Source organism: Paroedura picta, chromosome 1, assembly GCF_049243985.1.
Source record: "Paroedura picta isolate Pp20150507F chromosome 1, Ppicta_v3.0, whole genome shotgun sequence".
NCBI lineage: Eukaryota > Metazoa > Chordata > Lepidosauria > Squamata > Gekkonidae > Paroedura > Paroedura picta.
In genome coordinates, this window is record NC_135369.1 from 201,539,619 (window position 1) to 201,563,150 (window position 23,532).

General features: G+C 44.6%; 3 protein-coding genes across 11 annotated transcripts in view; all 3 read right to left on the reverse strand.

The window, feature by feature from the left end:
- Positions 1-6,925, reverse strand: part of LOC143827220 (RCC1 and BTB domain-containing protein 2) — a 35,162-nt gene extending 28,237 nt beyond the window's left edge. Inside the window, exons 1-3 of the mRNA XM_077316616.1 lie at positions 6,751-6,925; positions 4,324-4,487; positions 3,801-3,868 (exon numbers count right to left, since the gene is read on the reverse strand). The gene's annotated coding sequence lies outside the window, so the exon portion shown is untranslated. The remainder of the gene's footprint in view (positions 1-3,800; positions 3,869-4,323; positions 4,488-6,750) is intronic.
- A 2,540-nt stretch (positions 6,926-9,465) lies between these two features.
- Positions 9,466-16,496, reverse strand: LOC143827266 (uncharacterized). 2 transcript variants are annotated; one of them, XM_077316720.1, is made up of 2 exons: positions 15,421-16,496; positions 9,466-12,955 (listed from the first exon to the last, which is right to left on the reverse strand). In XM_077316720.1, exon 2 carries the CDS (start codon positions 12,923-12,925, stop codon positions 11,861-11,863), a length of 1,065 nt encoding a protein of 354 aa, XP_077172835.1. In that variant the 5' UTR covers positions 12,926-12,955; positions 15,421-16,496; the 3' UTR covers positions 9,466-11,860. The 2 variants fall into 2 exon arrangements, with proteins under 2 accessions (XP_077172835.1, XP_077172827.1); XM_077316712.1 differs by having other exon boundaries at positions 14,029-16,496.
- Positions 16,497-16,620: 124 nt separating this feature from the next.
- The window catches only part of PCNT (pericentrin), a 93,292-nt gene continuing 86,380 nt past the window's right edge, over positions 16,621-23,532 (reverse strand). For all 8 annotated transcript variants that reach the window (XM_077316682.1, XM_077316650.1, XM_077316707.1 and 5 more), the window contains exons 41-45: positions 23,233-23,471; positions 22,783-22,871; positions 19,381-19,528; positions 18,047-18,156; positions 16,621-16,989 (exon numbers count right to left, since the gene is read on the reverse strand). In XM_077316682.1, coding sequence (XP_077172797.1) covers positions 16,973-16,989; positions 18,047-18,156; positions 19,381-19,528; positions 22,783-22,871; positions 23,233-23,471 — 603 coding nt within the window. In that variant the 3' untranslated portion in view covers positions 16,621-16,972. The remainder of the gene's footprint in view (positions 16,990-18,046; positions 18,157-19,380; positions 19,529-22,782; positions 22,872-23,232; positions 23,472-23,532) is intronic.

The following is a 23,532-nucleotide window of genomic DNA, read 5'->3' on the forward strand; positions in this document are numbered from 1 at the left end:
AGTACAGAGTTGTCCAACCATATTCTGACTTTTTATGGAATGCTTTATTTATATTGTAAGCCATCTTGACTTCTGCAAGGAAGACAGGCAGCTAATAAATATTGTTGTTATGCTGCTGCTGCTGGTGATATAGTAGCAGTCATGGTGTTCCAGTGCTCTGAGTTTTTTTGCTTCTTCACCCAGAAAGCCAAGAATGCAACCCAACAGCATCATTTCAAATCTTTGTACGTGTTCAGTATTTTACCCAGGATCTTATAAAACAAAGATTTTAGGAACATGGCCTGAAACATCTTCCCACCACCACCCGACATCAGAAAATACCCAATAAAGAGTTTCAAAGAACCAGAATGTTTCCATGCTCTTTTGTATCAGTTCTGTCACTCCTAATAAAAGGTACTTGTTTTTTAAAGACATTATTCAATTACATCATATAAAGTCCTATCCTTGGCTCCCAAAGGTAAGTTTCACCCATACTGGCTGCTGTTTATGCCAGGTCATTTGTTGTTGTTGTTGTTATGTGCGAAGTCGTGTCCGACCCATCGCGACCCCATGGACAATGATCCTCCAGGCCTTCCTGTCCTCTACCATTCCCCGGAGTCCATTTAAGTTAGCACCTACTGCTTCAGTGACTCCATCCAGCCACCTCATTCTCTGTCGCCCCCTTCTTCTTTTGCTTCGATTGCTCCCAGCATTAGGCTCTTCTCCAGGGAGTTCTTCCTTCTCATGAGGTGGCCAAAGTATTTGAGTTTCATCTTCAGGATCTGGCCTTCTAAAGAGCAGTCAGGGCTGATCTCCTCTAGGACTGACCGGTTTGTTCGCCTTGCAGTCCAAGGGACTCGCAAGAGTCTTCTCCAGCACCAGAGTTCAAAAGCCTCAATTCTTTGACGCTCGGCCTTCCTTATGGTCCAACTTTCGCAGCCATACATTGCAACTGGGAATACCATAGCCTTGACTAAACGCACTTTTGTTGGCAGGGTGATGTCTCTGCTTTTTAGGATGCTGTCTAGATTTGCCATAGCTTTCCTCCCCAGGAGCAAGCGTCTTTTAATTTCTTTGCTGCAGTCCCCATCTGCAGTGATTTTGGAGCCCAGGAAAATAAAATCTGTCACTATCTCCATTTCTTCCCCTTCTATTTGCCATGAATTGAGAGGGCCGGATGCTATGATCTTTGTTTTCTTGATGTTGAGTTTCAAGCCAACTTTTGCACTCTCCTCCTTCACCCGCATCAACAGGCTCTTTAGTTCCTCTTCACTTTCTGCCATTAGAGTGGTATCATCTGCATATCTGAGGTTGTTGATATTTCTCCCTGCAATCTTGATCCCAATTTGTGACTCCTCTAATCCCGCATTTCTCATGATGTGCTCTGCATACAAGTTAAATAGGCAAGGTGACAGTATACAGCCTTGCCGAACTCCTTTCTCAATTTTGAACCAGTTAGTGATTCCATGTTCGGTTCTCACTGTTGCTTCCTGACCTGCATATAAATTTCTCAAGAGACAAATAAGATGCTCTGGTATTCCCATCTCTTTAAGAACTTGCCACAATTTGTTGTGCTCCACACAATCAAAGGCTTTAGCATAGTCAATGAAGCAGAAGTAGACGTTCTTCTGGTACTCCCTAGCTTTCTCCATGATCCAGCGTATGTTGGCAATTTGATCTCTAGTTCCTCTGCCTCTTCGAAATCCTGCCTGTACTTCTGGAAGTTCTCGGTCCACATATTGCTGGAGCCTAGCTTGTAGGATTTTGAGCATAACTTTGCTAGCATGAGAAATTAGTGCAATGGTGCGGTAGTTTGAACATTCTTTGGCATTGCCCTTCTTTGGGATTGGAATGTAAACTGACCTTTTCCAATCCTGTGGCCATTGTTGAGTTTTCCAAATTTGCTGGCATATTGAGTGTAGCACTTTTACTGCATCGTCCTTTAAGATTTTGAATAGTTCAACTGGAATGCTGTCACCACCACTAGCTTTATTGTTGCTCAGACTTCCTAAGGCCCATTTGACTTCACATTCCAGGATGTCTGGCTCCAGGTCAGTAACTACCACATTGTGGTCATCAGGGATGTTAAGCTCGCTCTTGTATAGCTCTTCTGTATAATTTTGCCACCTTTGTTTAATCTCTTCTGCTTCTGTGAGGTCCCTACCATTTTGGTCCCTTATCATACCCATCTTTGCATGAAACGTTCTCTTCATATCTCCAATTTTCTTGAAAAGATCTCTGGTCCTCCCCATTCTATTGTTTTCTTCTATTTGTTTGCACTGTTCATTTAAGAAGGCATTCTTATCTCTTCTAGCTTTTCTCTGGAATTCTGCATTCAATTGGGTGTATCTTTCTCTTTCTCCCTTGCCTTTCACTTCCCTTCTCTCCTTAGCTATTTGTAAAGCTTCCTCAGACAGCCATTTTGATTTCTTGCATTTCTTTTCCTTTGGGATGGTTTTAGTTGCTACCTCTTGTACAATGTCACGAACCTCCGTCCATAGTTCTTCAGGCACTCTGTCTATCAGATCTAATTCCTTAAATCTATTTGTCACCTCTACTGTGTATTCGTCGGGGATATGATTTCGTTCATACCTGAGTGGCCTAGTGCTTTTCCCTACTTTCTTCAATTTAAGCCTAAATTTTGCAACAAGAAGCTCATGATCTGAACCACAATCAGCTCCTGGTCTTGTTTTTATTGACTGGATAGAACTTTTCCATCTTTGGCTGCAGAGCACATAGTCAATCTGATTTCTGTGTTGACCGTCTGGTGATGTCCATGTGTAGAGTCGTCTCTTGGGTTGTTGGAAAAGAGTGTTTGCTATGACCATTGTATTTTCTTGACAAAATTCTACCAGCCTGTGCCCTGCTCCATTTTGTACTCCAAGGCCAAACTTGCCTGTTATCCCGGTTATCTTTTGGCTTCCTACTTTAGCATTCCAATCCCCCATGATGATAAGCACATCATTTTTTGGCGTTGCTTCTAGAAGTTGTTGTAAGGCTTCGTAGAACTGATCAACTTCATCCTCTTCAGCAGCAGTGGTTGGGGCATAGACCTGGATCACTGTGATGTTGAATGGTTTGCCTTGGATTCGAACTGAGATCATTCTGTCATTTTGGGGATTGTATCCCAAGACTGCTTTTCCTACTCTTTTATTGATTATGAAGGCTACTCCATTTCTTCTGCGAGATTCTTGTCCACAGTAGTATACCTGAAGGTCATCTGAATTAAATTCACCCATTCCTGTCCATTTTAGTTCACTGATTCCTAAAATGTCTATGTTCAGTCTTGTCATTTCTTGTTTAACCACGTCCAGCTTGCCTTGATTCATGGATCTGACGTTCCAGGTTCCTATGGAATAAAAATCTTTACAGCATCGGACTGTCTTTTCGCCACCAGTTACTTCCACAACTGAGCGTCCTTTCGGCTTTGGCCCAGTCGCTTCATTCATTCTGGCGCTACTCGTACTAGCTGTCTGCTCATCCCCAGTAGCATATTGGACACCTTCCGACCTGAGGGGCTCATCTTCCGGCGTCATATCGTTATGCCTATTGGAACTGTCCATAGAGTTTTCATGGCAAAGATACTGGAGTGGTTTGCCATTTCCTTCTCCAGTGGATCACCTTTTGTCAGAGCTCTCAGCTATGACCTGTCCGTCTTGGGTGGCCCTGCACGGTATAGCTCATAGCTTCACTGAACTACGCAAGCCCCCTTGCCACAACAAGGCAGCGATCCTTGAAGGGGGTGCCAGGTCATACAAGTATTCAATTTCAGCCCCTGGAAACACCAAAGAACTATGCAGAATAGCAAAGAACTGCCTTACCTTTAACTTGCAAGAGCTTCCAGTTTAGCTTGTTCAGGAATCCCCCAAATCTATGCAGTTTCAGTGGCCTACAGAAATAACCCAGCAGCAAGAGTATAAATTTCTGCAATATCTCAAAACAGGAAAAAACATACCTATTACAGCAATCAAATTGACTGTTTCCCTGTGCAGCTTTTTAAACGCCACAAAAGGACGCTGCTACGTTTAGCAAATCGCTTTCCGGTGTGTCTCCTACATAGAGAACACTGTAACATCAGAATAACGCACACAAGGGACTCGTTGGGGTACTTTGTCTTTGACCCACTATCAATACCTGTTTTCTGTGTCCAGATACCTGGGGCTGCCTTGTCAACTGCAACACTCCTCTGTTCTGCCCATCCCCAGAAACATACAAGCACAACCCCACAAATTGACATAAACAAGATTTTAACATTATACCTTATGTTAGACTGTTCTATGTACCCGCCCACAATGTAAATTATAATGGGTAAATTTCAACTGCAAATCTTAAGGATCACAAGACCTCATATATAAGTAATGATGGTTCCCTTAGATCCACCGGTCCCATCCTGTCTAATCAGCAGGCTGAACTGCATCCAGAAACCTAAGTGCTGGCCAGTGAAACTGCTGAAATCCTGTTCCGTTTCCTCTCTGATCCACTCCTGTCAGCAAGCAGGCTGCCATATTCTGTCAACAAAGAAAAAGCAAGAGAGGATGAGCAGTCAAGGGAAAAGACAAGGTGAGCTGGCAAGAGGAAATAATAGCTGAGCTGCCCTGTCGTACAATTGTTCTTGCATGTGATTTTCTAAGCTAAGGATGTCTCCGATGCTATACTATTAAAATAAAACATTCTGGGTACCCGAAGTTAAGGAAACACTAAGTAAGGTTGTGTGGAACAAGAGCACACAGATGCATCGAGGCCCATGTTCGACCAGTTGCGTGTGTATGCACTCATTGGCATGGATCTACCCTGATCCTACCAGTCCTCTCAGCCAAGCTTTGAAATGCCTCCAGTCAAAGGTGTCTTCCCCTGAGTGAGTTTTCTGTTGAAGGGCCAGACTCAAGTGGTCTGAAGCAGAACAAAGGCTGAGTGCAAGAGCACCTTTAAGACCAACAAAGCTTTATTCAAGGTATGATACCTACAACTTCGTTAGTCTTCAAGGTGTCCCTGGACTCAAGCTTTGTTCTACTGTGGGAAAAGCCACTTGAGCTGAAGGAAGATTTCTTACAAAATTGGTTCAATCTGCTCCACAAAGAAAGGCCACATGTGACCAGTCTGTCTAATTTAAGATGCAGGAAGAACTGCCCTATGTTTCAGCTGAACTGGGTCACGTGGGGCCAGGGGCTGAAAGGGATGTGAGGTAAGGATGTCAGCCTCCAGGTGGGACCTGAGGATCCCCCAAAATTACAGCTCACCTCCAGACTACAGAGAAGAAGAATTGATTATATGCTGTTTTTCTCTATCCAAAGGAGGCTCAAAGCAGCATACAGTCACCTTCCCTTTCCTCTCCCCACAACAGACACCCTGTGAAGTGGGTGAGGCTGAGAGAGCCCTGATATTACTACTCAGTCAGAACAGAAGAAAAAGAGTTGGTTCTTATATGCCGCTTTTCTCTACCCAAAGGAGTCTCAAAGCGACTTACATTTGCCTTACCTTTCCTCTCCCCACAACAGACCCCCTGTGAGGTAGGTGAGCCTGAGAGAGCCCTGATATTACTGCAGAAGAATTAGTTCTTATATGCCGCTTTTCTCTACCTGAAAGAGTCTCAAAGCGGCTTACAATTGCCTTCCCTTCCTCTCCCCACAACAGACTCCCTGTGATGTAGGTGGGGTTGAGAAAGGACTGCTCAGTCAGAAGAGCTTTATCAGTGCTGTGGCGAACCCAAGGTCACCCAGCTGGCTGCACGTGGGGGACCGGGGAATCAAACCTGGCTCAGCAGATTAGAAATCCATGCTCCTAAACCACTACGCCAACCTGGCTCTTCCAGTTCCCCTGGAAAACATGGATGCTCTGAAGGGCCGATATGGCATCATACCCCACTGCAGCTCCTGTCCTACCCAGGCTCCAGGTGTTTTCCAACCTGCAACTTTGCAACCCCAACCCTCCAGTGACCAGAGGAGATGCAGCAACTCAAATGGGAGGGCAGCCCCAGGTAAAGTCCCATGAAAACCATCACAATGAGCTCTAACCTGAAGTGATAGACTGGGGCACACTGCTTCAGCTCGCAGGTTCCACCTCTGAGCGGTTCTTTGCAAAAATGTCCTCCCTGCAGAAGACCCACCGAGCAATGGGGCGGTCTCTCCCTCATCTCTGTCCCTTGGGATGCTCGGCTTGCAGCCGGAGGTCCTGCCGCTCCGCCATCCCCTTCAGCTACCTGAGTGTGTAAATAGCCTTGCGTGTTGCCTGGGATGCCAGGTCCCCTTGGGCCACTCCGGGGGGGGGGGGGGATGTGAGGGCCGGGTTGCCAGCTCCAGGCCAATTTGGGGACCAAGCCTGGGGAGGCAGGGTCCTCCGCCACCGAGCCCACCCTCCAAAGCAGGAGTAGTCAAACTGCGGCCCTCCAGATGTCCATGGACTACAATACCCAGAAGCCCCTGCCAGCATTCGCTGGCAGGGGCTCCTGGGAATTGTAGTCCATGGACATCTGGAGGGCCGCAGTTTGACTACTCCTGCTCCAAAGCATCCTATGTTGTCCGGGGGAGGCTGATGTCTGTCACCTGGCGGGGGAGCTGCAATGGCGGGGAACCCCCCCCCCCGCCCCGCCCGGGAGGCTGGCATCCCTATGTGTTGCCTTTTCCCGCCCAGGCGGCTACGTGCGAACGGGACGACACGCGTGCTTTCCGAAAGCGGCGCTGAGGCGGCTGGAGACAAAGGAGAAGCGGCTGAAGGGGCCCGAGCGGGGCTCTGCTGGGCCGCCTCCCTCAGCCCAGCCCGCGCCCGGCGGCTTACCTTCCCCACAGGCCCGGCCAGGCCCCGCGCTGCCTGGCGCCGCCTCCGGGGCGGGAAGGAGGCTTCCCTCGGCGTCGCCCTTCCTCTCGGGCAGGCGGAGGAGGAGAGGCGGGCGGGGCGGGAGCGAGTAGGCCCGTCGCGGCCTCCCCGGCCTTTCTCGGGAGTGCTCCTTCGCCTCCTGCCCCGGAGCTCCGCACCTGTCAGCCCGGCCCTGGGATGCGAAACACCTGGAGAATGGGGGGAGGGGGGGTGGCTCTCGACATCTCCATCAGACACCTGGAGGCTGAGAACTAGGGTTGCCAGCTCCAGGTTGGGAACTATCTGGAGACTTGGGGAGTGGAGCCAGGAGTGAGCAGGATTTGGGGGAAGGGAGTGACTTCAGCGGAGTATAATGCAATAGGGGAGAAGGCTTGGCCCTCAGGTTGAAGGGATACTAGTAAGGAAAACAAAGATCATGGCATCCGGCCCTCTCAATTCATGGCCAATAGATGGGGAAGAAATGGAGATAGTGACAGATTTTATTTTCCTGGGCTCCAAAATCACTGCAGATGGGGACTGCAGCAAAGAAATTAAAAGACGCTTGCTCCTGGGGAGGAAAGCTATGGCAAATCTAGACAGCATCCTAAAAAGCAGAGACATCACCCTGCCAACAAAAGTGCGTTTAGTCAAGGCTATGGTATTCCCAGTTGCAATGTATGGCTGTGAAAGTTGGACCATAAGGAAGGCCGAGCGTCAAAGAATTGAGGCTTTTGAACTCTGGTGCTGGAGAAGACTCTTGCGAGTCCCTTGGACTGCAAGGCGAACAAACCGGTCAGTCCTAGAGGAGATCAGCCCTGACTGCTCTTTAGAAGGCCAGATCCTGAAGATGAAACTCAAATACTTTGGCCACCTCATGAGAAGGAAGAACTCCCTGGAGAAGAGCCTAATGCTGGGAGCAATCGAGGGCAAAAGAAGAAGGGGGCGACAGAGAATGAGGTGGCTGGATGGTATCACTGAAGCAGTAGGTGCTAACTTAAATGGACTCCCGGGAATGGTAGCGGACAGGAAGGCCTGGAGGATCATTGTCCATGGGGTCGCGATGGGTCGGACACGACTTCGCACATAACAACAACAAAGTAAGGATGAGTATAGGTCGCCATTTGTCTTTTTAGGGGTGTTTTATGGGGTTTTATTGTATTGTTAATATTTTTATTTTGTGCAAACCACCATTGAGACCACTGGAAAAGCAGCCGTATAAAAATCAGTCAGTCAAAATATGGGGCCATTCCACACCGGGATCCATGTAGCAAATTGTTTGCTGAACGAAAAATCGCCATTTTAAATAGTGGAATTCGTTGTTATGCATACCTGCCTTTGTAGGGGAATCCAGTTGCGTTTCTATCGTTTCCCACAGGCTTCCGGTCTCGGCAAAAATCGCTAGAAAGGAAGCGCTATTGCCGAGCTCGTCCCGCCCCTGGCCGTCAAGCAGCCAATGGGCGGCCGTTATCATGCTCCCAAACAGCCCCTTTCCCTTAAAGGAAGGTTTAAAAAACACACACACACACACCCGTTGCAACAAATCTGCGTTGATTCGTTGCAACGGAGAGACCCATCCAGCTAGCAGGTGGTGTTTGAGCTGCCATTTCATCGTTGACACGCTCCCCCCAAGTGGAAAAAAAAAATCCCCCCCCTCACGGGCGCGATTTTCAGCCGAAAACAGTGTGAAAAATAAAGTGAAAATAAACCAGCAAAAGGGCCTCTGCGATGCTTGTGCTTGGTGACTTTAAACAGAGGGGCTGCAGCTAGGGAAGCCTTGCTGGGTAAACGAAGGCTCGCTGGTGCGTTGATCTCCGCTCGCTCGGAGAAAAAAAAATGGCGATCATTTCGCCGGAAGATCAGAGGAGAGAGCCAGGGGGAGAGACTGCAAAAACCGCAACAATGGTAACGCACAGAACTTTCCCGCTAGTGTTGCAGATTGGTTGCAGGAGTATAGCGCTTTCCGGAGGGTGAATCCACTTTTTGGGATTTCCCTGAAAGCGCTACAATGAAGCGCTTTTTGCAGATCGGTTTCAGGAGTGTTGCAGATTGTCAACGACGTTGTGCATAATGGCAAAACTGTAGTGATTTCAATTAGTAACCATTGTGCTATTTTGGATGAATGTGGAACGGCCCATGGAGTCTACCCTCCAAAGCAGCCCATTCCACACACATAAGATAATGCACTGTCAATGTGCTTTGGCAGCTGGATTTTCCTTTGCGGAACAGGAAAATCTACTTCTAAAGTGCATTGAAAATGCATTATCTATCGTGTGCAGAATAGGCCCCTTTCTCCAGCGAATCTGGTCAAAGTTGCATGGAGATGAGCTCTAATTCCAGGAGATCCGCAGGTCCCACCTAGCAGCTGGAATCGTATCTATCATGCCAGATTTTAAAAACATTTACCTTTCCCCACTTTTTTGGCCACTCAATTCTACTTCTCATCACCACCACTCTTTCCTTTTGCTCCTTGTTTTCACTAGCCAGTAAATTTAGGGTTTTTTAATAGACTTGTTTTGATAGTGCCTGGCTGTTTAAGATTAATATAATTATTTCACAAGGTTGTTTTGAGTGTAAAAAGAACAGAAACCACATGACTCATATCAAGGTTGCCAAACTCCAGTTGGTGCTTGGAGATCTACTGGAGTCCCACTGGATTTCCAGACTACAGAGATCCATTCCCTGGGAGGAAACTGCAGCTCAGGAAAATGGATTAGTTTATTTAGTCATACGGCTTTAGGGCAGAATACAAAAGATTAAAAAAACATATAAAGGATAAAAACATAATGTGTGATACTCAAGCATTTAAAACAGTTTATGCATGTATTAACATTAGGAAAATGGATTCTTAAGTATTCCGTGTCTTCTGACCTCCCTCCCATCCCCAGACTCCATCTCCTCCAGCAGCCTTTTTCAACCTCTTGACTGTGGAGTAATACTTGAAATATTCTCCAGGCTTCAAATACCTCCAGAAATTATGCCAATTGGCCACAACTTCTTGCTACACCTCTCCCCCCCCCCCCCCGGAAGTCATATTTACAGTGTGTATGACATCACTCAGAAAATAAAATGCCAATAAAATAGGATGTTTGTTTCATTTTTGTGTATGTAGTACCTTCCCTGAACAAACCAAGGAAGCATTCATCTTAGTTGTTAAAAAGTCCCTCAAGGACAATTTGTTGATTCAAGGAAATCAGCATGGATTTGTCTTCAACAGGTCCTGGCAGACCAACCTGTTTTCCTTCATTAACAAAGTGATGGGCTTATTAGATCATGGAAACTCAGTGGATGTTGCTTACCTGGATTCCAGTAAGGCTTCTGACAAGGTTCCCCATGATGTTCTGATGGGTAAACTGGTGGACTGCAGACAAGATTTTTGGATGGTTAGGGGGATAATTGGCTAGAAAACCATGCCCAAAGACTGGTTGTCAATGATATCAGAGTGGAAGGAGGGGAGCAATGGAGTGCCACAGGGGTCTGTACTGGGTCCGGTACTTTTCAACATTTTTATCTGAGTGAGGGGTAGGGGGACTCCTCATTAAATTTGCCAATGGCACTAAATTGGGAGGAGTAGCAAACACCCCAGAAGATAGAGTTCAATGAGATTGGAACATGCTGGAAAAGTGGCCAATAAAAACAAGATGCAATTCAATGAGAAGTATAGAGGGACTTAGGAATGTTCAGCCTGGAGAAGAGGAGACTGAGAAGGGTCTTTAAGTATTTGATAAGTTGTCACTTAGAGAAGGGCAGGGAAAGGTTTCTGTTGGCAGCAGAGGATAGGACCTGCAGTTACACGTCTAAACTATGTGTAGAATAGTACTGGCTAGATATCATGAAAACAAAATTTTCACAGAGTAGTTCAGCAGTGGAATCCACAGCCTAAGGAGATAGTGAGCTCTCCCTCACTAGCAGTCTTCAAGCAGAGGCTAGACAGATACTTATCCTGGATGCTTGAGGCTGATCCTGCCTTGAGTAGGGAGTTGGACTGCGTGGCCTGTATGGCCCCTTCCAACTCAAGGATTCTGATTTTAAAAATCATTCTCTAAATGTTGCCCTTTCTCTCTTCTCAACCACATGGTTCCCATGGCACTGGGAACCAACTTTTCTTGGACTGTAAGGGACTTCTGGGGGAAGAAATCTGTGATCCCTTGTGCTTTCAGTAAATCTAGTGCACAATATATGTTAAATTCATTGTTCTAACAGCTTGTAATTGTGTCATCTCTTTGCAAACAGACGGGGAGAGGGGACTAGAAAAATAGCCAGGCCACAATGAGCTCCTTTAATAACATCTATGTTTGTAGCATTCTGTCCTTTTTAAAATTAAAACTCATGCTAGGATGGAGTCGAGAAACTTTAACTGAAGCTCTGTTTGCAGAACAGATCTCTTGTACCTCTCCAACTTTTGCATCACTTAAAAATCTCCTAAGAGTTGAGGGAAGTACCTTCTCCTTACACAAGCAGTGCTTTGGCTGCAACCTATTGCAAGCAGGGAGAAGCAAACAGCTGGCAGGAATTGAAAGTTGAAAGTGAATTAACTGTTGATTATATTCAGGCAGATATTCAGGAGCTGAACTAGCCAAATGACCTAAAACAACTGTAACCCAGGAGGAAAGGAGCAGCTGCATTTGAATGTGTAGCACCTCAGAATCTAGCAAAACTACAAATATACTTTCTTACAGATAAAGGCAAATCTTGCATTGCCAAATGAGGAAAGGATTTAAGATTAGAGAATCTAGAAAGCTGAAGGCCTTTAGGGGTTATAAAAGATTGTTGGTTTTCATTGTGTTAACGCAACAGAACATCAATAAAAAGGCAATTCAGCATCAATTCACTCCAGGCAAAACCTGGTATCCATACATTTGATACCAGATTATATTGATTTTGTCACAATTCCAAAGCATGGATGGATAGAGAAATACTTAAAAACTTGTTTCAGAACAATGAAAATCAACATTAAGGAATCAAAACGTTGGGGTAATAAGCGCGGATACAAGAAATACTGGATGTACAACTACATTTGGACCTAAAGAAGTTATCATTTAAATTTTGCAAAATACACAGCAGCAGAAAGACCGCAAATCTGCCAACCGTTGAGTCAATGATGAGATTCGTAGGAGACCTCACTGTCTTCACTCCAGTGCTTGCCTGTCCTTTTCTTTCTGTTCCTCTCTGCCATGACAATGGCAGCCACCACAGTAACAGAGACCGTGAATGTTATGACAAGAACTGTCACCGTTTCTGCAATGCACAGCTGGGTATCCACCGAGGAGAGAGGAAGGTTCCTCAGGACCTGGGGCTCCAAACACGTCACATTATGGTAGTCATCTAATATCAGCCTCCGGACACTGTGCAGTTTTGCAAAAACTCTTTGAAGGTCACAGTCACAGAACCACGGGTTGTCCGAGAGCAAGATGTGAGTACTGGGAGTCTGGAGAGAAAGGAACGTTTTGAATCGAATATGTTCAATTTTGTTTTGGATCAAGCTGAGTATCGTGAGGCTGCTTAGGGAAGTAAAGGCTCCCGGCGCAATGTGTTTGATCAGATTGCCTTCCAAGTTCAAGACCTCTAAATGTTGCAGCATAGAAAATATTCCATTGTGGAGGGTGTGAAGGCGGTTGTTCTGAAGATAAAGTTGACGCAGGCGGGTGAGGCTACGGAAAGCACCTGTTTCTATAGAAGAGAGATTATTGTTTTGCAAATTAAGCTTCTGAAGGTTTTCAAAATCCCTGAAGCTCTTGTAGTGCAGCTTCTGCAGCCTATTGGAGGCCAGACTGAGTTCACGGAGAGAAATGAGTCCCAGCGAAAAACTGTTTCCGAGAAGCGAAATTTCATTTCCACAAAGATCAAGTTTATGGAGTCTTTCTAGGGAAACGAATGCGCTCTCCTCAATTTGGCTGATGTAATTGTCTCTCAGAAGGAGAACCTGCAACTTCCAGAGCGACCTGAGGCCTCTGCTTGGGATGGAATATAAGTTACTGTTTGACAGGTCCAGGTGTTCTGTCTCAGGGGGGAAAGTCAGGTCGGAGGTAACGCTGATTCCAGAGCAGTTCACAAACAGAGCCCCCTCTTTGCAAAAGCAGATTTTCTGGCAAAGATGAGGATTCCCAGAGTCAGCAAGGGAAAGAGGAATCCAAAACCAGATTAAAGAAGGGAAATACATCTTCTGCCTTCTTCTGCACACTTTCTATTCCTGCCAGACAACATAAATAACAACAGCTTTTAGGGAAACATTACAAAATATTTGGTGTTTAATAGGAAGGAAAGCAAACCACTCTTCCAAGTTGGTCTACGATCAAGAGACAATGAATCATCCCAAAGAGCTGGAAAAATGAGTTTGTGTCATGCCATGAGCAATTAAATTCATTCACCCACGGTGTGTGTTTGTCTTTCTCCAGCTTGGCCTGGAGGAAATTCACTTACCATCCCACAATGGCGATCAGCAATGACCTGCATATGCAAGGAAGGACCACAAAACACTGGCTCATCCCTTCCAGCCCACTCACAATCTGCCTCAGTTTGTAAAATCAGCATTTCTGTCAGATGACTATCTAGCCTCTCCTTAAAAACTTCCAAAGGAGAATTCACCACCTCCCACGGAAGCCTGTTCCACTAGAACTGCTCTAACTGTCAGGAACTTTTTCCAGATGTTTAGCTGAAAATACTTTTGAATTAATTTCAACCCACTGGTTCTGGCCCGACCCTCTGGGGCAACAGTAAACAACTCTGCTCCATCTTCTCTATGACAGAGCTTCAAATATTTGAAGATGGTTATATCATAGAATCATAGAGTTGGAAGGGGCCATACAGGCCATCTAGTCCAACCCCCTGCTCAACGCAGGATCAGCCCTAAGCATCCTAAAGCATCTAAGAAAAGTGTGTTTCCAACCTTTGCTTGAAGACTGCCAGTGAGGGGGAGCTCACCACCTCCTTAGGCAGCCTATTCCACTGCTGAACTACTCTAAATGTGAAATTTTTTTTCCTGATATCATTGTACTTGTAGTTTAAACCCATTACTGCGTGTTCTCTCCTCTGCAGCCAACAGAAACAGCATCCTGCCCTCCTCCAAGTTACAACCTTTCAAATACTTAGTCGTCTTTTCTCCAGGCGAAACAAACCAAGCTCCCTCAACCTTTCCTCATACGACTTGGTCTCCAAACCCCTCACCATCTTTGTAACCCTCCTCTGGACATGCTCCAGTTTCTCTACATCTTTCTTCAGTTGTGATGCTCAAAACTGAACACAGTAATCCTAGTGAGGGCTTACCAGAACAGAGTAATGTGGACAGTATACTCCGCTGACACTTGGGAGGAGGAACAAAAGAAGTGGCTGGTTCCCTTGAGAGAGGAAGAGAAAGGCCACAGACCCCTCCGGAGCTCCTCCCTGGATGTCCACAGACCCCTGGTTGGGAATCGCTGATTTTGAGAAAGGTTTTTGGAGTTGTAACTCAGGATCAGGCCCCCCAATTGTTTGCCAATTCAGCCAACTCACAACCACCACCTGCAGTCAGTTAACATTTCTTTCATTACCTGGAAAGAATGGGAAGCTGGCACATTAATAAAGAATTAGCATAAATAAATTATTTTTTCTCTCTAAGGCCTGCATGACAATGAGAGCTTATTGATACAGTGTGAGAAACATGACATCCAGATGCCACTTTCTTTAACCCAAAACCTACACAACAGTCTATGAAGAAATGAACTAACCGATCTCTTCACAGAACCATAGTATTAAGCAGAAATGTTTCTAGTCTAAAAAAACAGCACCAGGTACTGCTCTGATCCCTGCACTGATGGATAACAGAGGAGATCTTTTTAATCTTGCTATGGTATCCTTTTTGGAATATTTATTAGAATCACATTTGAAGCAGACGAGGTCCGTGCAGTTTCATTCCTCCTCCATTCTGATGTTCGCAGTTGTGATGAGAGCTCCCTAGACATTCTGTACTATCATAAACATTAATAAAATGGCCAAATTAATTTTACAAATTTTTCCGATTAGGCCTGAACCTAGACTGGCTACGTGTTATAGTTGATCATGTCAAGCTGGAGAATATTTCAAGGCAAAACTGCAGTCGTTTAACACTTGGGAAAGAATACAAGAAAAGTACTGCACACAGAAATATCAAGCTTGTTCTCTCTCATTCTGACACTCTTTTCTATGTAAGATTAGAGCTTTCCCCCCCAAATCTCTCACAGCAATACTCTTCCTTGACTAAGGGAGTTAAACAGATTCAGTGTATCACAGTGTACCTGTGATAGCAGTAATATTGTGTATCCCTTCAACTGTAAAATACCCTTTCAGAACATCTCCTCTATTGACCATCATTAACGCCTGGTGAGATAACAAACGTACATTGATACCAAAATCTACCTGGAATGTCTCTAGTTTTGCTGGTCTCCCTTAAAGTCATGTGTCTTTACATATATACACAAGCACACACACTCACACAATAACATTTCACATGTCAAAGAACACATCCATGACTTTATTTCGCTACAGCTGCAGGATCAAAGTTTCAGAAATGTTTTTAGGCAACTCCTCAACTTCTTCAGAAGTGAACTGGTTTGTACTCTAACGGAGAACTATTTTTGAAATGAAACGGCCCTGGCCTTTCATTAAACTTAACGACAGGGTCAGTGTTCAGAGCCTCCTTACCTCTGTTGCAATCAGGTTGCTTTCTTCAGGTATCTTTCAAACACCCACATTGGCCAGTGGAAAAATCCAGAGGTAAAAGGGATGACAGTCATTGTGTTGAGAACGACTGGTTGAAATGTGTGCCTGAAGAAGCACGTGGAAAGCAGGATGTTGGGGAGACAGAGAAGAAAGTGTTAATAATTTAGACATCTACACGAAGGGATGGGGGGGGGAAGAATCCTTATGCCTGCCACCTGCATCTGAAAAGCTGCAATCCTATCAAAAGCACGCAGATCATATTAATAAACTGGATCCCACTGGAGGTACGTTTAGGAGAGAGACAAAGGAAAACTTGTCTTCTGTTTGGGAAAAGCTTCTACAACGTTTTATTCACAATAGTGCAGTATCCATGGAAGTTGCAAAATATTACAACTCTTTCAACCTGAGTTTTCAGAATGAAATTAAGCACATACACAATACAAGTACCTACCTACAGTTTTTCTTCCAAAAGGAAATCCTTTTTATGTCCAGCTTCTGAAGGAGCACCACATACAGAGTTTTTCTTTCTTCTCACTGCATTTCTTCCCATCATCCTGAAAACCTGCTCCGGGGCACTTCCAGGGCTGTGCAGGAATGTAGCACATGCGTTTGTGTATAAAGCAATTACAACCTTGACAATGTGCTGCAGTTTTCCACTTGCACGTTGGGCTGCCTGGATCTCATCCCCTGAACGCCACTTCCAAGCTGGTTTGGGGAATGCTGTTGACAAGCTGGTTTGCAGACAAAAGTTTGCCAACATGAATAACTTCTCGTTATCATCTTGGGCCATTTTCGCCCCACAATCCTTGCTTTTTCAAGAATGCCATCCTGCCGGTCTCGAAGAGCATCGAAGCAACTCAAAGAAGCTAGTCCTCTTCACACAATGGCAAGAACTGAAAGGTGCTCTGCCTGGAAAAGTATTTCTATAGACAGAGGGGAGGTGGGAACATTCCTAACAGCTAGAACATATTGGGCACTCTTCTCTCCAGTGGGGCTACTATAATCATGAAGTCCCATGTGGGACTGCACAGAAGCCACAACAAGAAACTGAGGCTGCCCTCTTGAGGTACTGCAAGGCTGAAGTATTATTTGTTTAGCTAAATGTATGTTTTTTTCCACACAAAGAAAAATGGCACTTACATAATGAAAATAATAAAAGAACAGACACAACCAACACACTACTAAAATTTTTACCAGATTTTTTTAATAACCATTTATAAATTCCCTAGTAAAAAAGAGAATTGGCCATTGCATTAATGATACAGCAATGCTGGCTTGTACCTGTTTTATTTCATCTACAGTTGTGAAGCATTGTTCTCAACCAGAACAGTCACTACCCCCCAGTATTAAAACCATTAAAATATAGAAAATGTTTGTACAAAACTCTGATCCAAAACTATTGCACAGATATTCTGAGCATTTTATTAACTGGGCTCACAGGCTTGTGCAAAGTGGTTGTTGGCTGGCAGAAAAAGGAACTGCTTCCAGCAGGCGAAGTTCCAATGATGAGACCCACGATGAGTTCTGGCCATGTTTACGGTTTCTCTGGTTCTGGAGAGTGTCCCAAAAGGAAACAAATTCAAGTTAGTATTGGCACCTAATAATTTAATTTCGCTAAGGACATTTAATGCGGGACAGACAAAAATTGAGGAGTTAAACAAAATTTAAATATCATATTCTATTCTGATTTTTAACTCTATAACTTTTAATTCTTTAAAAATATCACCAACATTATATATCTGTTTCTTTTTAGTAGCAAGTTACAACATAATGCAAATATAAGGATTTTAAAAATGGACTGAGGGGAGAGTGCTAACTCCTCCCACATCACGTGACTTTGGGCGGGAAAGTCACTCTGTGAGGGGAGGGGCGGGCACTCTTGGGAGACTTTTTTTGCTTTGAGCTGGCTAGTTATTTCTCCGTGGCAGGCCTGCGATCTCTCTCATTCTGACACTCTTTTCTGCAATCTTCGCAGAACCCATGTGGGACTGCACAGAACCCACGAATATGAACATTAAATTTAAGCACATTCACAAAACAACCCTAAAGAGACTTGAAGACAGTGGAAGGGCATAATTCTGCTTAGGACTGTACCGTTAATAACGGTAAAAATAAGGTAAAGGTAAAGGTATCCCCTGTGCAAGCACCAGGTCATGTTTGACGCTTGGGGTGACGCCCTCCAGTGTTTTCATGGCAGACTCAATACGGGGTGGTTTGCCAGTGCCTTCCCCAGTCATTACCGTTTACCCCCCAGCAAACTGGGTACTCATTTTACCGACCTCGGAAGGATGGAAGGCCGAGTCAACCTTGAGCCAGCTGCTGGGATTGAACTCCCAGCCTCATGGGCAGAGCTTCAGACTGCATGTCTGCTGCCTTACCACTCTGCGCCACAAGAGGCTCGTATTTATTTATTTGTATTTTTATACCACCCATTCTTTACGGTTCTGATATATTATTATAGGCAAGCTCAAGTAATTTATTTGATGACCCATAAACATATAATGAATTTCAAAGACAGGGTGGAAACCAACTTTATAGCCATACAGGTGTGTGAGTCACAAGACACAACAAAAAACCAAACACCAGCTGCAGAATGCATGTGTATTACCTGGCATGATCATTCCTAGTCTGTGCTGAATGGCCTCCAAATAAGAAATGTATTCAGCTAATGATTGTTCAGGATCCTTAGACGAAGCCTGAGAGGAAGAACTAGTGAACCTGCATGATATAAATATAAGAAAATTAAGATTTCCATGTTCAAATAAAAAAAATCAGCCAGAAATACTTAACAGACACAAAAAGAATATTTAGACATAAAAATAACATTTAAAGATATTAGGTAAAGGTATCCCCTGTGCAAGCACCGAGTCATGTCTGACCCTTGGGGTGACGCCCTCTAGCGTTTTCATCGCAGACTCAATATAGGGTGGTTTGCCAGTGCCTTCCCCAGTCATTACCATTTTACCCCCCAGCAAGCTGGGTACTCATTTTACCGACCTCGGAAGGATGGAAGGCTGAGTCAACCTTGAGCCGGCTGCTGGGATTGAACTCTCAGCCTCATGGGCAGAGCTTTCAGATTGCATGTCTGCTGCCTTACCACTCTGCGCCACAAGAGGCTCTTTTAAGATATTGCTATAATCTAAATTACCATTTCTAAAACTAAACAAATGGGCAATTAACATTAAGTAAAATGCAACCACTTCTAAGTATTTTGAAAAGGTTCTAATGCAGTTAGAACTTTTATACTTAGAGTCCAGTGGCACCTTTAAGATCATCAAAGCTTTATTCAAGGTATGGGTTTTTGTATGCACACTTTCTCAGGTAAGATGTCATGGAATCTGAGGTATCTGAGGAAGAGTGCGTGCACATGAAAGCACATACCCTGAAAAGCTTTATTGGGCTTAAAGGTGCCACTGATCTCTAAATTTGTTCTCTTGCTTCAGACCAAACACCCACTTGAAGCAAATATCATATTTGTTCACAAATTGCAAGGTTAGTTTCATTCTCCTCTAACACCCCACTGCATACAGAAAATGACTTTTTATTCCTCCAGACTCCTTCCCAAAACTCCTCTTTAAAGTTAGTAGTCTCTATCCAACCAGGCAGTTTCGAAGACCTTTTAATTTTAGAATGGAAAAAAGGAACCATCTTAATAAAAGTGCTCATGGTGTGGGCAATCCAGATGGGATTTTTCTCCTTCCTCTACCATAAAAGTTGATCTATGCAGTGAAACTGACAGTAGATCCCGAACAGACAGAAGTGGATCTTCACTCAGCGCATAGAGCAGCTGGTTGGCCAAATAGACCTTTGAGCTAATCATCTGATGTTAACAGACTATTTGAAAGGTAAACACAAGTTTTATTTCGAGGCTCACTTAGACTGGTGTAGTGCTTTAGGAAAACTGCAGATGAAAGAAACAGACAGAACAACATCTACACTAACCGGGCATTCACATGTGGTGGCGAGCTGCTCCCAAGTCTCACAATGATGTTCCTGTTGCAGCATCCCGTTTCTTGTGTTGCAGGAGATGCTGTATCAACAGCCGGGAAAGGCTGTCGATGCTTGATTACTTCCATTTTACCTTTGGGATCTGGATTGAATGAGTGACAATTTTTGTTTGTTTGTTTATATCTGAATTCTACCTGAGAGATTTGACAGATACGTGCAAAAACAGATTAAAAAAACACCAAAAATACAATCAATATCTGAAAGCTGTTACGTAGGGAATGATATGTATGTTTAACAATGGATAAAAACAGTCAAAAAGTGTTTAATAAATGGGCCAGTATTCATGCTGTAATTTTTCAATCACCGTTGTGTTTATGAACTTTTCTGGTGTACAATACGGAATGGGGGTGAAAGACCGCCCACTCCCCTATCCTCAGGGCAATGACTGAGGCGTCAAGGAGCAAATCCCTGCCATCCCGTCAATGAGGAACCACCACCAGCAACAGTCCTTGCAGCATGCCACGGTTCCTTTAAACAGGTTTAACAGCTCGGATTAAGGAAGTTGCACCTGAATGCGAATCTCCACATTGTATCATTCACAGGGAAATGCTGGCAAGCCGAAAAATGCCACCAGAACTGAACAGCGTGATGAATGATATTGTTAAAGTCATTAACTATGTCAAAGCACAAGCCCTCAACGCACGCCTGTTTGAGCTACTTTGTGAGGAGTACAGACGCCTTCTCTTATACACAGAATTAAGATGGTTATCCCGAGGGAAATCACTGGCCAGCGTATTTGAATTATGAGAGCCTCTGCAGACATTTCTCTCAGAAAAGAAGTCACCACTGGCAGCATATTTCAGTGACAAAGAATGGGTCGCCAAACTGGCTTACCTGTGCGACATATTCAACCTGCTCAATGAACTCAATCTGTCACTTCAAGGAAAAATGACAACTGTCTTCAAGTTGGCAGATAAAGTACCTGTGTTTAAAGCCAAATTGGATTTGTGGGGACGGCGCATGCACAGAGGCATATTGGACATGTTTCCAACATTAGCAGGGATTTTGGGTGAGACTGAGCCTGATCCTTCATTCTCCCAGCTGGTGCATGATCACCTGTCTTTACTTTTAAAGGAGTTTGAGCGCTAATTCCCAACAACAAAAGACCCAGGAACCGGCAAGGAATGGATCCGCAACCCATTTGCCAACAAACCAGGTGAATCTAGCCTGTCTGTACAGGAAGAAGATCAGCTGCTGGAGATTGCAAATGACGGCAGCCTTAAAAGTATGTTTGAGACAACAACTCTGCCGGTATTCTGGATTAAAGTCATGGCAAAATACCCTGAGATCGCCACCACAGCACTGAAAGCCCTGTTGCCATTTACAACATCATATCTGTGTGAAGCAGGGTTTTCTGCAGTGACAGCAACCAAAACAAAACAACGGAGTAGACTGGACATAAGCAACACACTTCGGGTGTCATTGTCTCCCATCACTCCCAGATGGGACTGTTTCATTGCAGAGAAACAAGCTCAGGGTTCCCATTGATTTGTCATTGTCATGAGTTAAAATTTCCGTGAAAATAAAATGTTCCTTATATTCATTTTTGTGGCGTATCTGTATCTTATTTTGAAGGGATGTTTAAACATTACCATAGCGAGCAGAGTCAGAGAGCGTTAGGGCAGTGGTCGAGAGTAGAGGAGTAAACTACCCCCCCACCACCACCACTGGGCCTCAGTAAAATTGTCAAGCGTTGAGTGGTCCCCGGTGATAAAAAGGTTGGGGACCGCTGCTTTAAAGGTTGTCATGCACCAGACTCAACAGCCTGGAGGCAAGGAGGATCTGTGCCATCCAGAGAGTGGCCTACAGGCAGAGCAAAGGTTGGGGAGCAGGTCGGAAAAGTCAGGCAGGCCGAGATGCTGGGAATGCTGCCCGATCCATTTATCAGACCCTATCCATCCTGGGCTCCTGTGGGGCACACAGAGGGTTCCTGGACGTACATGCCCTGACCATAGCCTTTAAAGGAGCTCAACCCTTGAACCAAGGAGGTTTGCCAGAGCTCTCTTTGTAGTAGCTTGTGGAGAGGCTCAGGGCAAGGGAGACCCTTAAACCCTGTCTCCCCAATGGACTGAGGGAAAGAGCAGGGCCTCTTCTTGAGTAAGAGGCAATGGAGGGTGCACAGGAGCAGGAATCCAATACTGGTGGTGGCCTTGCTCCTTTCCTACAGCCAAATTCAATACTTGAAATAATACAATTAGAGGAACCAAACCATTCCAACTGTCTCACATCTTTTCATCTACAGGTTAACACTAAAGCATAAATGTAAATCACTCATCTAGATAAACAACCACCCCACCTTCTGCCTCAAAAGCATCTAAATGAAACACTAATATGATGACTCCCAAGACAATTCCGTTATAAAAAGCCTTAAGCAGAAATGTGGCTTGAGGCCAGTGTGGTGCTTCCTAACTAAGGGGGGGGGGGAAGACTTCTTGACATAAAGAGTGATTAAAATGTGGAATGTGCTGCGACAGGATGTAGTGATAGTCATAAGAACAAACAGCTTAAAAAGAGGAATGGATAAATACATGCAGGATAAATGTATAATGGTGACTGAGGGGAGCCTCCCCATTCAGAGGCACTAAACCTCATACCAATGTCAGGAAACAACATCAGGTGAAACCCTTGGCCTCTGTACCCAGTTATTAGACCTCTAGAACTGTTTGGCCACTGTGTGATGCAACATGCTAGATCAGAGACCAGTGGTCCCCAACCTTTTTATCACCGGGGACCGGTCAACGCTTGACAATTTTATTGAGGAACGGGGGGGTAGTCTTTTGCCCAGGGACGTCACTGCCGCCTGAGCCCCTGCTCCGTTTGCTTTCCCGCCGGCGCCCCTGACTTCCTGCCATCTACTGGGGGGGGCACTGCCAGCAGATGTGGCCAGTGGAGAGCACCAAGGGTGAGCCGGCGGCAGAGTGGCAGGGCAGCCCTTGAGGCAGCAGCCAGGGAGGAGCCACGGCCCGGTACCAACTGATCAACGGACCGGTCCCGGTCCCTGGACCGGGGATTGGGGGTCAGTTGAGATAGACCACTGATCTGACCCAGCCGGGCTCTTCTTGTGTTCTTATGACTGATTCAATAACCTGCCTTTCTGCACCAACATCCAGATGAACAGAATTTCTTTCCAAATTTCAGTGGCTAATGTCTTGCTTCCTTAGACTTTTTGACTATATGCTCTACAGTAAAATCTTATACCATTTATCTAGGAGTACAGAGGCAAAAAAAATAATAAGTGTATATCTCATGACTTCACTATTTCATCTTGTTCTCATATACCTAAAGAAGAATTGCCCAGTACATCTCCAGAATTCTACACTCATAAGAAATACTTACACGAGTTATGTCCAGTCCTCTGTGAAAGGGTTTCTGATGCCACCTCTTTTTTACTTACTTTATGCCATTTTTTGACCAGAAACTTTAACCTGATGGGAAGAAGAGAGGGTCAAATTAATATGAAACATAGTTTAGATAGCTCCCATGAATGTTTTTGAATAAGGCCAACTAAAAATGCTATAGAATAGCACAAATTGCTGCAGTGTCTGATGAGTTTTTAAGTACAGCTCAACATTTTGATGTTGTCCCATAATCATGTGATCACCACAAGTTCCTTTGAGACAGAATACAATAATAAAGCAAAACTAATACAGCCTGGAGCTTCATTGAATTTTTCAACTCTGTTGGTTCAATAGAATTCATAGACTTTTTTGCCCTTCTTTAAAAAACAGAGAGATCAACAACAGAAAATAATGGGCTGATAATGCTATAGTACTAACAGCTATTTACCTTGATATTGCAATGACCACTCTAACGGCAGATCTGAACTTCGTAAAAGAACGGCTCCGTGATTCAGAAACATTAAAATCCGGAGGGGACGGATAAATGCCCATACGAGCTATCAGGGACAAAGTTGCTTGCTCACATTCTTGAAATCCACCCAGAAGCAGCAGAAGGTACTTTTTCTGATAAATGAGAGCTTTCCTAAAGCTTTCAGCTCGCAAATACTTCCTATATAACTTCTGAAGCTGAAACAGTAAATAACAACAACAAAAGAGTTTTGTTTACGGGGGGATCAAAGTTAGTTAC

What these genes read in the sequence shown, in the direction of transcription:
- LOC143827266 (XM_077316720.1), bottom strand. Translation starts at nt 12,925, where the DNA reads ATGTATTTCCCTTCTTTAATCTGGTTTTGGATTCCTCTTTCCCTTGCT.